This window comes from Serpula lacrymans, assembly GCF_000218685.1.
Source record: "Serpula lacrymans var. lacrymans S7.9 unplaced genomic scaffold SERLAscaffold_5, whole genome shotgun sequence".
Classification (NCBI taxonomy): Eukaryota; Fungi; Basidiomycota; class Agaricomycetes; order Boletales; family Serpulaceae; genus Serpula; species Serpula lacrymans.
In genome coordinates this window covers 1,980,963-1,994,966 of record NW_006763294.1, presented here as the reverse complement: position 1 = coordinate 1,994,966, position 14,004 = coordinate 1,980,963, and the positions used below count along the sequence as shown (strand labels likewise).

The 14,004-nt window shown below is 42.5% G+C and overlaps 2 protein-coding genes across 2 annotated transcripts; one reads left to right on the top strand and one right to left on the bottom strand.

Annotated features, from left to right (window-relative positions):
- Window positions 1-6,913: 6,913 nt before the first annotated feature.
- SERLADRAFT_347777 (uncharacterized protein) lies at window positions 6,914-7,099 on the bottom strand (the record flags this gene model as incomplete). Its single annotated transcript, XM_007316803.1, has 1 exon — window positions 6,914-7,099. A coding segment is annotated over one exon (186 nt), but the record flags the coding sequence as incomplete, so codon positions are not given.
- A 918-nt stretch (window positions 7,100-8,017) lies between these two features.
- Window positions 8,018-8,617, top strand: SERLADRAFT_436500 (uncharacterized protein; the record flags this gene model as incomplete). The annotated part of the gene is made up of 1 exon (XM_007316802.1): window positions 8,018-8,617. One exon carries the CDS (start codon window positions 8,018-8,020, stop codon window positions 8,615-8,617), a length of 600 nt encoding a protein of 199 aa, XP_007316864.1.
- Window positions 8,618-14,004: the final 5,387 nt, after the last annotated feature.

Below are 14,004 nucleotides of genomic sequence, written 5' to 3'. Positions count from 1 at the left end.
CAAATTGAGATTTGGAAGGTCTGATTCTTCCTGATTCGAGATTTTCGTTTATGAATGCATCTAATTGTTCTTGTTCTCCTAAAGCCAGTGGATAACATTTGCAGTCCAGAGTATGGTTGCCTGGGATGAGTTCTATGGCGTGATCCCATTGGCGTCTCTCTGGCAGTGCATCAAATGACTCCTTATCGAATACGTCTTTGTAATCGTGGAGGTGTTTTGGAACTATCTTCTCGAATCCTCCTTCTTTCTGATCTTTACCAGCAGCTTCGGCAAGTTTCTGAGCTGTTGTGCCTTGTGCCCTAATATGGTAGTAGTGATCATCAATAGAAGTATCTTCGTAGTTCATTAGATTCACTTGGATCAGCTGATCCCCATCTGAGCAATCTACTTCCGAAAAGTATGTGTCAGGGTCTTCTTCCGGATCAAGGAAGTCAACCTGTCGTTTGCATTCTTTCGGGCATCTATCAAAGTTTAACTCCGACTTCTTCCAATCTATAGCAGGATTGTGCTTTGTTAACCACTCATGTCCAAGGAACATGCGACCACTCCCTAAGCTTGTTACGGCAAAGTGAATGTTCTCTTCGTGGTCTTCTATGCTCAATCGTAATTCTATAAATTCTTTGATAGCACCATCTTTGTTAAGTGTGCCATCAGCGTTATAAACTGGAATGGGTCTCGGTATTTTCTTTGTTTCGTAACCTTGTTCTTTTACGAACATTGAATCTATACAGCTCCCTGTGCATCCACTATCTAAGAGAGCTTCGATCGTCGTTGATCGGTTTGTGTCAAGAGTTGTGAGTTTGCAAGTAATGTTCATCTGATTTCCTTGCGTTCCCCTAATATATTTCTTTGGGGTGTGTAACTCTAATAGAGCGAGTTCAGCATCGTGTAGCATCAATGCATTTAACTCTTGTATCGTCTCTATTGTGACTTCTTTGCTTCTCTTTTGGTGCGTCCAGATGTTGAGAATACCAATGGATCTGTCTTCCTTTTGGTCTCGTAATCTTTCAGCAACCCAAAGTGGTGTCCATGCCACTGTCAGTTTCTTTCTTTCTTTGTGGTCTAGGTTTTTATTAGAGGTGTTCCTGACCTCTTTGGAACTGGTCAAACCATCAGTTACATCAGTGCTTCCCAATTGAGTCACTGCTTTCTGTGGTTCTGTTGTTTCCAATGAAGTGCTGCCCGATTGAGTCACTTCCTTCACAAATTCTTTTTTAGTTACTGCGCTTTTCTCTTTTGAGTGCGCCGTAATCTTTTCATCTGGGATCTTTCTAACCCGTTCCCTATTCAGGTTCACATCTTTTTTAGTTTCTTTTTCTTTTGATCTCAGATCTGCTGCGTCTTTGGCTAATGCGATTTCATTTTCATGATCGTTATAATTTATAGTAGACGGCGAACAGGAGTCTTCGATCGATAAAGAAGAGAAACTATTGTAGAAACTATTGTCTTTAGGCACAGCCGGTTGATGTGTTACCGCTGGCCTCTTCAAAAACCCTGAAGGATCTTTGCTCTTTCTTCTGCACTCATGTTTTGCAAGAACTCCCTAACATTGAATTGGGGTTTTGCGTGTGCTTCTTTTTTGCATTCAAAGGATCAGTGTCCTTTTTCTCCGCACCGGTAGCAGAGCCCTTTCTGTCGGTACTCCGCTTTATCGACCTTCATTGGGTCACCGGCTTGGGTATAAAGGTACCCGCTACCGTCCTTCTTTCTTTCGACCTTTGGTTCGGTCTTTCCTCCTCCGTCTTGCTTCTTTTTCTCTGTGCTTCTGAAGCTCTCCTTCTCTGCCTCTCTGTGGCACCACAAGTAGTCAATGCGGATCAACTCCTTTTTCCACTCTTCGTAGTTGGCTGGCTCTCGGCCGCCGTATATCACCTGATTGACCAGGGGTTCATTCATGTTTCTACGTAAGAGCGAAATGAGGAAGTCCTCATTGGCTGCTTGGAGGTAGTTAGCCTCTCTCCTCAGTTCTTCGAAATGTTCGAAGTGCTTTTCTGCCGTGTTTTTCCCTTGGCGCAAGATCATAATGTCACTGCGGGCGGCGAGTTGCTCGTGAACATTCTTGAACCGAGTCTCCATTTTGTGGGCGAACCACTCAAAACTTTCATAAGTGGATTTGAGGTTTTCTCCTTGCATCCTCTTTTCTATCTTTGTCTCCATCCACTCCGTTCTGAAGGCAGCCGCTGCTCCTCCTGTCATGAAAGAAAGCACATAGGCGATCTTTCTCTTGTCATCCGCGAAATACTCCTCATCATCCTCGTAGTTTAGCATTAAGGCCTCGCGGAAAGCCTTGTACTTCTTTCGGTCTCCATCGAAGTTCTCAGGCTTCTGGAGTGCCGTTCTCGTTCTGTCTACGCGTCTCGGCTGCGTACTGGGTGGTGTGGGTGTGGATGCGGCGGGAGCGGACGTAGAAGAATTCGACGTAGCTAACCTCAGCTTGGCTAGCAATTCTTCTACTTCTTCTTTCGCCTCTTTCAGTTGTGTTTCGTAGAGGTCGTGGAGCCGTCTCTGCTCCTGTTCTATTCTGGTCCGAACGTACTGTTCCAGTCCAGCTTCCCTCGATGTTGGTGCTTGTGGTTCCAAGGGTGGGAGTGCACCTGACAATTCTCCCATTCCTATCTCTGGTGTGTCCGGCTCTTCGCGCGGACCTTGCCATTCTCCGTACGCTTCTGTCGTCATGGTCTGGGTAGGGGGTGTGGTATCGAGTTCTGATTGGTTCTATTTCTGGGAATGTGAAGTAAATTTCCCAAGCTAATCTGTTCTCGGAGTGAAAGTGTTCTTCTGCTAGCCACTCTTCGAATTTCCCAGGTTGCATACAAAAGAGTTTCCCGATGATAAGTCGGATCAACACTTTCTAATGTAAGATCAACCGGTCTATCTGTTTCCTTCTTTAGTCAAGCGGTTCCTCTTCTGTCCCGCACTGACTATGTACGTAACTAATTCTATCTTGATATATCGGTGTTCTAAAGTATAGTAACTGAGGTCCAGACGGTTGTCTCAGTGATACCCAGCGAATAACCGCGTGCAGGTCTTTTCCAACTGGCCGACTCAAGTGAGCGGCCTGGTCAGAAGGGTAAAGAAGCTCTTCTAAACTAAGTAATACCTATCGGGCTCCACGCCGTCAAGGGTTCTAGCTAAAGGGTTGGAAGGGGGAGTGAGGGGGATATCGACAAACGACTCTGTGGGTGAGACATTGGCAGGAAAAAATGAAACAATGGTAGATGGTCGGGTGATAGGTGTGATGATGGTTGGTTTAGTGATATAGACGTAGAGTTTGGCAATGCCAAAGAGTATGATTGCGATGAGAGGGAATAGGGTGATGATTAAGATAGCTGTGCTTTTGCTCATCAACAGGTGTCGTTCAAAGTTGTAGATTATGTAAAGACCCTAGCTGTTATGCCGGTAACCCGAGCAGCGTAGGACTTAAATCGCACAACAAGTGTCTGACAAGCAAGTATAAAAGTAAATCTACAACTGGGGTATGTACATGGATATCGTGCTAGTTATATAGAAGAAGGCATGAGGCCACGGTGAGGTATGACGTAGCGTATTGGTAAGTAACATGTGTAATGCGTGAGGCTGATTGGTAATGAGTATTACTAATGTGTCACGTGATTACTAGATAAGATAAGATCAAAGAGAGATTAGATTAGGTGAGATAATAGTCTCTATCTCGCGATTAGATAAAAAAGATGAGTCATGTGGGTACGATCGTGACACAATTAGAAGTCTAACTCTACGTATACTCGGTATAAGAGTTGGATTATCACAAAGTGGTGAAATATGTGTTGAGTGTTATCAAGGATACAACTCCTGATGCTCCCACTTCCAGGTTTTGCCATATCTTGAAGGCAAGTGCTCTTGTGAAATCATTGTTTCAATGCCAACAGTAACATGATTTTAGTCAAATTTTTAAGGACAAGACAATGAGTCTGATTGTGGTCCACACTCTTGCATATTTGCCCTGATGTTTGCAGGTGGATTCCCAGAAAGCCCCATCACCTCCTGCTTAGTACAAACATTCTGGAAGATTCTTGCAGTCAACATTGTGCAAGGAGAGTTGGAAAAATCCATGTTCTTCCTGCATTATTATGTATCAGCACATAATTATAGGGCAAATAGGGCACCATGGTCACTACACTGATAGGTATTTTGTTCACAAATAGCATGCAGATAATGAAATCACAAATATTGGACATGATGTGAAAACATGACATGGGACATGTGAGTCTCCCTATTGTTCCAATGACATGTTTCTTGACAAAATAATGAGACAACAATTCTGCCACACAGCACAGCCAGACATGATGAGGTAGATTGATCTCATAATATGTAAGGCTTTTCACTTGATTGACACTGACTTTACTGTCACAGTGTGCAATATACCAGGAATAGGCATTGTCTATTCTCAGCCCAGGAACAATCCTGGAGCTTGGTACGTCTCACTTGTGGGATATTATGTAAGATCCAATCCCTTTTGCCAAATTAACGGAGGGACAAGTTCTCAATCAACAAGTAGCGTTCAAGTAAAGTATATAGAAGTAATCAACAACTGAGGAAAAGTATGTACATGAGTGTTCAGTATATATATGTTTTTGAAGGTCAGCCATGAGGCGCTGACTGATGTTCTACGTCATGGTCTGGATTCTGTCATGTGATTGTCATGTGACTAGATATAACTAGGTATTTGTGTTATCCGCGCTAATAGCAGCAGCTTAACAACTTATGTCTGTCATGTGATCAGATATCAAAGAAAATGAAGAAAGAAATTAGCGCTTTAACTAGCGCTCTTGCTCAAGTCGTGACATATTACAACCAGCATTGAAAATGAGGGATATGTAATCAAAGGTAGAAACTATAAGCTCTTCTGTGGAAAAGAATTGTCACAATCTCAGGCTCCGCAGCCTAATCTTTCATCTTATCCATCCAACTCAGAAGTGGAAGCACTAATATCGCCATATCTAATCACATAGTAATATTATCTTATCTCGTCATATGACCTTAAGTCACATGACTACATTACTCATCATCCTCACCTTATCCTCATGTTTCTCAGTCAGCGCCTCAAGGCTGATGCATGTCTTTACATATATAAGTAGGTAGTCTCCAGTGTACATACCTTAGCTTTCGATTTCCTCTATATAACTTAGTTCAACTACCTGCTAGTAGATTGACATCTTCACTCCATTAGCTCGGTATAGTGAAGGTCATTATATAATCAAAAGCTAGTATAGCACACAGTTGAATGAGTCAAACGGAGGCCACACTCATCATAATCCTAATTCCCGCCACCACTCTCCTATTTTTCCTTTTACTCAAACTTTACTTCTTTTTCACTATACCACCCACACCCATCACATCACCTATTCCTTGATCATCCACCATCCTAACTTTTATCCAACCCACACCCTCCAACTCCTCATTTGAAACAACCCCCCTTTCTCTCATTGTCCACCCCACAAATCCTGTACTTAGAGACCAAAGTGACGTGGAGTCACTGAGGTTTTATTAGTTACTTTCTTTACGTACACATCAGGAAAAACCCTTTTGCTATATAGCGCTATATAGCCACCACCTATATATATAAATGCATTCATAGAAACTATAGTACTATCAGTGCAATCATAGCTCTTATAGCTCTTATAGCATAGTAGTAGGCAAAATCTTAATCAAGGGGAGAAGTATCTATAATTTGCCCAAACTCTGGATTAATCTAATAAACTTGTTCAGTAATAGAAAGAGGCCAAAAGTGTTTGAAGTCAAGTATATTATTATAGGCAAGGTACTATAAGTGCTCTTATAGCCTATAGCAGCCTACATGGCTCCTATAGCTGTGAAGGTCATAGTTAAAATATAGTTCAAGGTGCTTAAAAGGGCTAATAAATCATACAGTATTCATTAATTATATAGCCTGTATTAGTGAGATAGTAGTTTGTATCTTTGATATTGATATTTATAAAATAAGAATAATGATTTATCCAAATATAAGTAGTGACAATGAGTAAAACAATAATCCAAGTCCATGAAAGGTCAATATATAACACCTGTATGATATATTTTATAAGCTCTCATGATGTAGTGGATAAATATGATGTGTGGCTATAGGCTGCTTAGTCATGCAAAAGCTGACTAGTAGGTTGAGAGTTCAAATCTTGTCTGTGTTGATTTTTTTTTATCAGCCACACAACAATTTCCAACATCTATAAGAGCATTTACGAGGGATATGAGGCTCTATAGATGGCAGAGGTTCTATAACAGGTTTGACCACTATAACAGCTTTATGAGTACTTATAGTGCTATAGAGCTCTATATAGCTACCCCCATTTTTCCTGATGCATTTACCCTTTCGCTTTCCTCTGACCGGGCCACGCACTTGTGTTTGCCAGTTGGGAGAAGAACCAACAGCCTAAGAAGCGAGTTAAACTGAGATAACCATTTGGACCACAGCATTTACGATAGTTTCTTAGTTAGATTTTTTTTAGAATAGTTTTACATACACGGTAGTAGGGAACAGAAGAGGATCCCTTTACCAGAAAAGAAAAAGACAGAAAAAGGGAACTTATAAACAATGTGTTGATCCAGATTTGCCATCTGGGTAACTATTTTATATGCCCTTTGCCAAAGAACCACGTAGCATCTGGTTGTTTCTAGATCCTACTCCAGAACCAAAACAAGAACCAAAACAGGAGACACCAGATCCCCCCTCCTGTTTTCAGAACCACCAATAAACAAAGACGTCTTTCGATGCTTGGAGAGAGACCAACCCAGATATGCTACCCCATACCATTATATTGCATTCGCTTGGACATCTGTCCAATTCGATTTTTGACTTATTCCAGTCTATTATGGGATCATGTTTCTTTAACCATCCGTGGCCTAAGAACATCCGGCCAGTTCAAAGATTGGTCACTGCCAATTAGAGTTTTTTGGCATGGTTATCTATCTCCACTAATAGTCCAATGAATTCTTTAATACTTCCATCCCAATTAAGGGTACCATCAGCATTGTAGACTGGAATTGGTCTAGGAATTCTTTGTCTTTCATATCCTTGTTCTTCGACAAATTTTGAGTCTATGCAACTCCCAGTACAGCCGCTGTCTAATTGTTACAATGACACATTTTTGGACCTTTAATTTTTATTCTCCTCTTTAACCTTTTACTGTAGTTTTCTCACATTGTGCCATGCAGCACTTTCCCTTTTGTTCAAACACCTATTTCTCGCGCTGCACTGCCTTTCTTCTTATTTTAGCTACAAGTCTCTCACACAGTGGAGCTGGTCACACGGGCTAGGCCCCATAACATCATCAGCCACTGCCTCTATCAACTGTACAGTACACATGTACAAACAAACCTGTAGTAGTATATATAGACCAATAGATCAAGGAGACTCCTCAGCGAGTCCTCCTGTTGTATCCTCACAACTAACTTGTTGAAGCCTAAAGGGTAAGCACCCCCTCATCATCCTCTCTATAGCTTGTCTGAGTTGTGCACCAGAGTAATAAACTCTTGGTTGTCATATTAGGACTCGCTCTCTCTACTCTCCCGCACATTGTGCAAACCCGGACCCCAGGGTTAAGGGGATAGAATTATTGTTTGGGAATATGCTGCATAGCAGATAGGTGCACTCCTAGCGACAGCCTTGTAGTGCATTGGGAGAAGAAACAATAATTATTGATACATGGCCCCCAGTATTAAGGGGAGTACTTTAGCTCAGCAATAGTGTGGAACTATCGTTGATTAGAATTTACATATAAATCTTCACTTTCTCTTTCCTCTGACCAGGCTGGGCATTTGCCTCCGCCAGTCTGGAGAAGGGCTGATAGCTTAACAAGCGGGCCACACCCTGACAACTGTTTGGACCAGGGTTTGTTACGAATACTTTTTACATACATTTCAAATACTATAGTGTGGGTAGTCGGAGATTGAGATCCAATACTTAGCCGGGAAGAGGTAGATCCGCAGATAGCAAGTGGGGACCCCCAGTTACTTTTTTTTTACTTTACAAACAGAACAAGTTGACATGTCGTCGCAAACTCCTGACGTCAACACTCTGTTGTACAACATGTGTGCACAGATTTTGGCGTTAACTACGCAACTCGCCGAGCTCCAGGCAAACCCCCCTGCAGCAGCCCCCTTAGTTGAGAAGAAATTCAACAAGAAAGTTGAAGTCGTCGCTGACCCTGGCACCTTTGAAGGAGACAGAGCGCGATTTGCCAAATGGTGGATCAAACTCCAAATTTGGGTCAAAGCAAATTGGGGTGCATTTTCCGATGACTTTGAGGTAGCAACTGTGGTGCTATCTCGACTAAAAAGACCTGCGGCGGGTCATTACACCCAAGTAAGACTACAGGAGTACTACATCGCGGGTGTGTGGCCTACCTGGGACAATCTCAAAGTAGAGATTGAAAAATATCTTAAACCGCAAGCTGAGCGTGACTGGGCTCGCCAACAAATCTGTTCCTTCAAACAAGGAAACATGAGGACGGACAATTTTGTAACCCGGTTCCTGGCCCTCCCCACCCAAGGGGGCTTAGGTAATGAACATGCAGTGGAACTGCTGGAACACAATGTGAACCCCCACATTGCAGAACAGCTCTATCTGCAGGATATGAGGAGTTAAAACCTCTCCCAAGCAGCGGAGGAGGTTCGAAAAATAGGTAGGGCCATAGAGCTCTGCAAAATGCATCAAGGTGGCGGGACCACCACCAAAAACAACTTTTCCCACAGGAGCCCTGGGTCATCAAACCAAAAACACAATCACTCTCACGGGTTCCAACCATTTGGGTTGCAACCAGGGCGGGGAGCTCCTATGGATATCGGCACGGTCCAGGGCGGACAGACGCGCAGATTCACTTGCTACAACTGTGGCGAGGAGGGGCACATGGCCCAAAATTGTACAAACGGAGCACAGGCTGCTCACCAAAAAAATAACCAAGGGCACTATCATGCACCAAAGTTGATTGGTAGCATGGACAGGTGTCAATAATGAAGCAAATATTCAAAAAGACTCGCCTTTGCGCCACACAGGCACTGTGCCACGTGGAATAGTAATTAATATTGCCTTTTTCAAACTTGTGGCTGATCAGCACCACCTCTATTAGGCAATCCAGTCACGCTCACCTTTGCTTTTCCATTCGGTACTTTCCGCGTTTTGGTATTTCGGCAAATTTTCGCGTCGCCACTGGCTACACATTGCATTGCGCCCTCGCTTTTGTCGTTTCCTTCACTTCCCTTCCTTTGCCTAGCCCCACCATGGGTCCCTTACTCTTGTTTTTATTCTCACCCGACGGTCGTTTCTGGATCCCCATTTTAGTTCACCTCCTCGTCACCTCCACCCTCCTCCTCCTCATCTTATTTGCACCCCCACCATTTCTGATGTCACCACTTCCTATCCGCTTCCGTCGCCGATCCGTTGACTACCACGTGCCACTGCTGATATCAGCAAAGCCCCGGCGGCCGGTTCAAATAGGGAAACAGGTCCATGTTTATGATGTCAATCTACCATCATATACTATCAAAACATTGGTCGCTCGTCTTGCCTGGTTGGAGTGTGGGTGGGTAGTTTTTGAGCTGGAGAAGGTTCATCCCCTTGCGTTGCCCATGTTCATCGCTGTCCCATTCACTTAGGTACACTTATCTTTTGTCCATCGTCTTCGCTACAGCTACACCTACCACACGCTGCCTGGGAATCACTTGTTCCAAATTGGGACTACTCCTCTCCCCCCCTCGTTTGACCAGGTGGTCCAACACAACCAGTCCATTGGTAAGGCCATGGAACTGTCGGATTTGGACTAGGTGGTGGACCGGTGGCTCCAGTTTCTTTTTTTTCAGCAGAACATTCATTTACAGTGCGATTATTTTTGAATCATTTTTATGGACACATATTTTTTAGAATACCTGACTGACAATAAAGGAACTGTGTTGATACTGATAGTGTTTTGCCTTGCCCTTTTTTTACTGTATCTTCCCATGACATCATGATTTTCCTGCTCTCTTTTTGCTATTGGACTTTACTTTATGGCTGTACAACCCTATGACATTACTCACAGCATTCATTGTTCTATCCCTTTCTTTTCCTTTTTTTGACAATCTTATCCTGTACTACCTACGCAGGACTTGTCAGCGTACATTCCTTCCTTCATGTTTTTTCTCATTCTTTTTGCACAGCTATACTGTGCATAGCCTACTTTTCTTTTACTATATAAACTCCTGTATTTTACCTTGTAAAAAAACAAGAACTCGAGTCCAGACTTCTTCTCTAATCTTAAGTCCTACTGCTACTTTCTTCCCACTGCTACCACTGTTAATTGCTGTCATCGTCACTCCCCACTTTTGAAGTCATTGTTATCCCTTTCAATTAGAGTCCTTCTGAGCACTACAGTTTGTGCGTCAGGAGCCTGCTATCACTGGGAACTTCGTCACCTCGTCATCCTCGTCGTTCTCAAACCTACCTTGTGCTACAATTAGCAAGGTAGTGCTCATCTATACTCGTCACTAAGCCCCTATCTTCTATAAATTCAACTATCCCTCCTCCTCAAAACCCACACTCATACATCTCTGGGTTTTACTTTGAAGGATTGTTATATGTACCACCCCATGAACAACCAGACCACTCCACTGTTCTAGGAGGCAAAGCCCATAAACAAGTTCTGTGGAATCTGGGAGGATTGTGTGTTAGTTTGTTTTTGTGTGTGGTTTTCTAACAGCAGTTCTCATCATCGACAGCAGCATGTTTCAACAGAATATTGAATATGACATTAGTGTCCCCCTCGTTATAATATGCAGCCAACTTTGTTTACTAGCTATTGAAAACCTGAAGCTCCTGTGGAGTGAGTGGTCCCACAACTACCATCTTTCCCTGGAATCATTGGAGATGCACAAGGCACCCAAGTTCCTCTTGTATGACCCTTGCTTATCTCAAACCAATGCTGTATGCATGATTCTCCATGACTTCTTCTTTCAAGCCTTAAAAAAGGATTCTCTGCCCAAGTTCAATCCTAGTGTCAAAGTGTTGATCTTGCTTATCATGTCAAATGATGTTCTTGAAAATATACTCTCCTAGAAGGAGTCCCATAATCCTGATGAAGAAGTAGTAGCCATGTCTGTGTCAGTATATGAAGATCCCATGGAAAGAGTCAGTCAGTTTGTTGAACTTTCATCTACTTGTTCCTAATTGGGCTGTTTTTTTGTAGGTTTTCTGCATTGCAACCATGTCAAAGAAGAAGACATCTGCACATATGAAAACCTCCAATAATTTAAAATGTTGTAGGAATTTTGACTCTGTGATAAGTAATTCTGGCTATTCCATGGTATTTCCTTGACTTATCATTTGTTTGAGGATGAGTCCCAACATGCATGTGGACCTGGCGGCTTAAGCTCCAAATTATTTGATAAAGGCAACATTGACTAGCTTGCAGACGGCAGCAACTTGACTGAGGTCACACCTGGCCAATACTTACAAAACATGCTCTGACATGGAAATGTCTTTCAGCGTCCCTGACCTGGAAAATCTAAGATACAGCCTCCAAAGCAATGGTCAGTGCCTCAGGTACTTTTAGGACCTGTCACCTAGTGTCAATCCATCTCAAGCAAAGCTGGTTGTTGTCATCCACCAATACTTCCAGGATCCTGGGCTTGCAAAGCATTGTAGCAAAGCAGCTGTATTTCAGGGACCCACCTAGCACTAGTGCATCTGTATCTGCATCAACCCCATCTAAAAACCAGAAGTGTCTGGCAATCAAAGACAAGTTATTCAAGACAATAGATGAAGCAAACTGTCTTTATTGGGCTGGAAGCCCAATGGACCTGCTTTACAATTGAATTGACAAGTCAGGGTTCAAGAAAGGCCTTGCTTTGTCCACTCAGCCTTAGCTGTTCCCCAGAATACACAAGATCCTCAGGCTGTGGTTTACTTGAAGAAAAGATTGAAGGGCCTTTCACCAAATATATCAACAACAACAGTGCATCCCTGAGGGACAGTCTATAACAATCTCAGCTTGACACCACAAATTTTCTCTGCTTCATGCAGCATGCTCTGTTCCATCTTACCCAAGGCTTAGTGTTTCTGTCAGATTTCCAAGGTAAATTTCAAATGCCTCATTATTGTTAATGCTCTGAATTGGTGCATATAGGTTGCAGCAATCTCTATCTATTAACCGACCCATAATCACGTGATATTACTATCACATGACTCATTACATAAAACAAGTAGTTAGTTATATCTGGTCACATGACAATCACCTGACAAAGCCTAGACTATGACGTAGAACATCAGTCAGCGCCTCATGGCTGACCTTCAGAAACGTGTATATACCAACACTCATGTACCTACATTTCCTCAGTTATTGATTACCTCTTAATATCAATACTTGACACTACTTGCTTGATTTTGAAACTTACACCTCCATTAGTTTGGCATAAGGTGTAGGGATCTAACACAATCAACAACTATAACAAGTACCGTCTATGAACGTACCAGCAGCTATCATCATCATCATCATCACCATCATCATCATCTTTGCACTACTCCGAACACTCTACCAACCACACACACAACCTATCATCCCATTAACTCACATCCCAACTCGCCCAGACACCATTCTATCATTCTTCCCAGCCAACGTCTCACCAACAACCTCCCAAGACTCCTTCCAAATCATTCCCCTTTAATTACCATTATATTATCATAATTCCTTTGGTGTGGAACCACTAGAATTTTCTCATTTTTACATAGTTTTAAACTTCTATTTCCTCTGACCAGGCCGCACATTTGTGTCCGCCAGTCGGGAGAAGAACCGAGAGCCTAAAAAGCCGGTTAAAACTAGACAACTGTTCACACCTAGTTTTTCTACTATAGCCTTTTACATAAAATTTGTAAAATACAAAAATAGCACAGTACATACATAGTCAGTGGTGAAAGGAAGAGGATCACCTTGACAAAAAAGAGAAACAGATAGACTACTAGAGATCTTAGAAGTGGTGTATCAATTCAGCTTATCACTGGTGAACTCCTTCTATACTCAGTAGAGACTTTTATATCTGGATCGGTGAACAAAACATTTACACCAGAGATTACATTTTCAAAGGACAATTCCCACTCCCTGTTATCACACCAATCAGAAGCCTTTCCCTCGTAATAAAACAAGAAACTCCCCCACCACAACAACTCCAATTCGAAAATGTCCAATTTAGAATACCGAGATCAGCCCGAGCAATCCAGCAGCATGGACGATGCATTTACTCGGGAAATGATGGACTCATTACCGAGAATAGACACTCCCCCGCCCAAAGAAGTCTCCTTAGAGGCATACGTAAAACAATAAGTCGAGAAGGCAATCAGAGAAACTCGCCTTCTATATCAGTCCCAATTAGACGAGGCACTAGAAGAAGTGAGCATTTTAGAAAAAAGGCTGAAAAAGACAAAGATAACATCACCCCCAGAAAGGGTAGAAAGAACTAGGACGGCACTAGAGAAGCCAGAAAACTTCTCAGGAGATAAGAAAAAGTACCGGGCTTTCAGAGAGTCCTTACTTTTACATTTTGAAGATGACACCACCTATTTTAAAGACAATAGAAAAAAAATAAGCTTTGTGCTATCTTTTATGAAAGAAGGGGAAGCCGCGGCCTTTCGAACTGATTGGCTAGAGAACAGAGTCAATGCCCAACAATTGGGGCTCGACATCACACACACGTATGGGAGTTGGCCATTCTTCGCTGACAAAATGGAAGAAAAATTTAAAGACAATTTTGAAAAAGAAACTGCAAAAAACAAAATGTTGACCCTAAGACAGGACAATGAAACTGCTCAAGCCTTCTTCAAAAAGTTTGAAGAAAAGAAAAGGTGGGCAGGATACAATAATAGGATGAACGAAGAATTCCTGGTCTCATTATTGAGACAAAATATGAATAAACCCTTGGTAGACCGGGTAACCTATGGAGGGCATATTCCTAGAGACTACCAGGAATGGAAACGAGAACTCATCCGGATAGACTACATCTGGAGAGAAC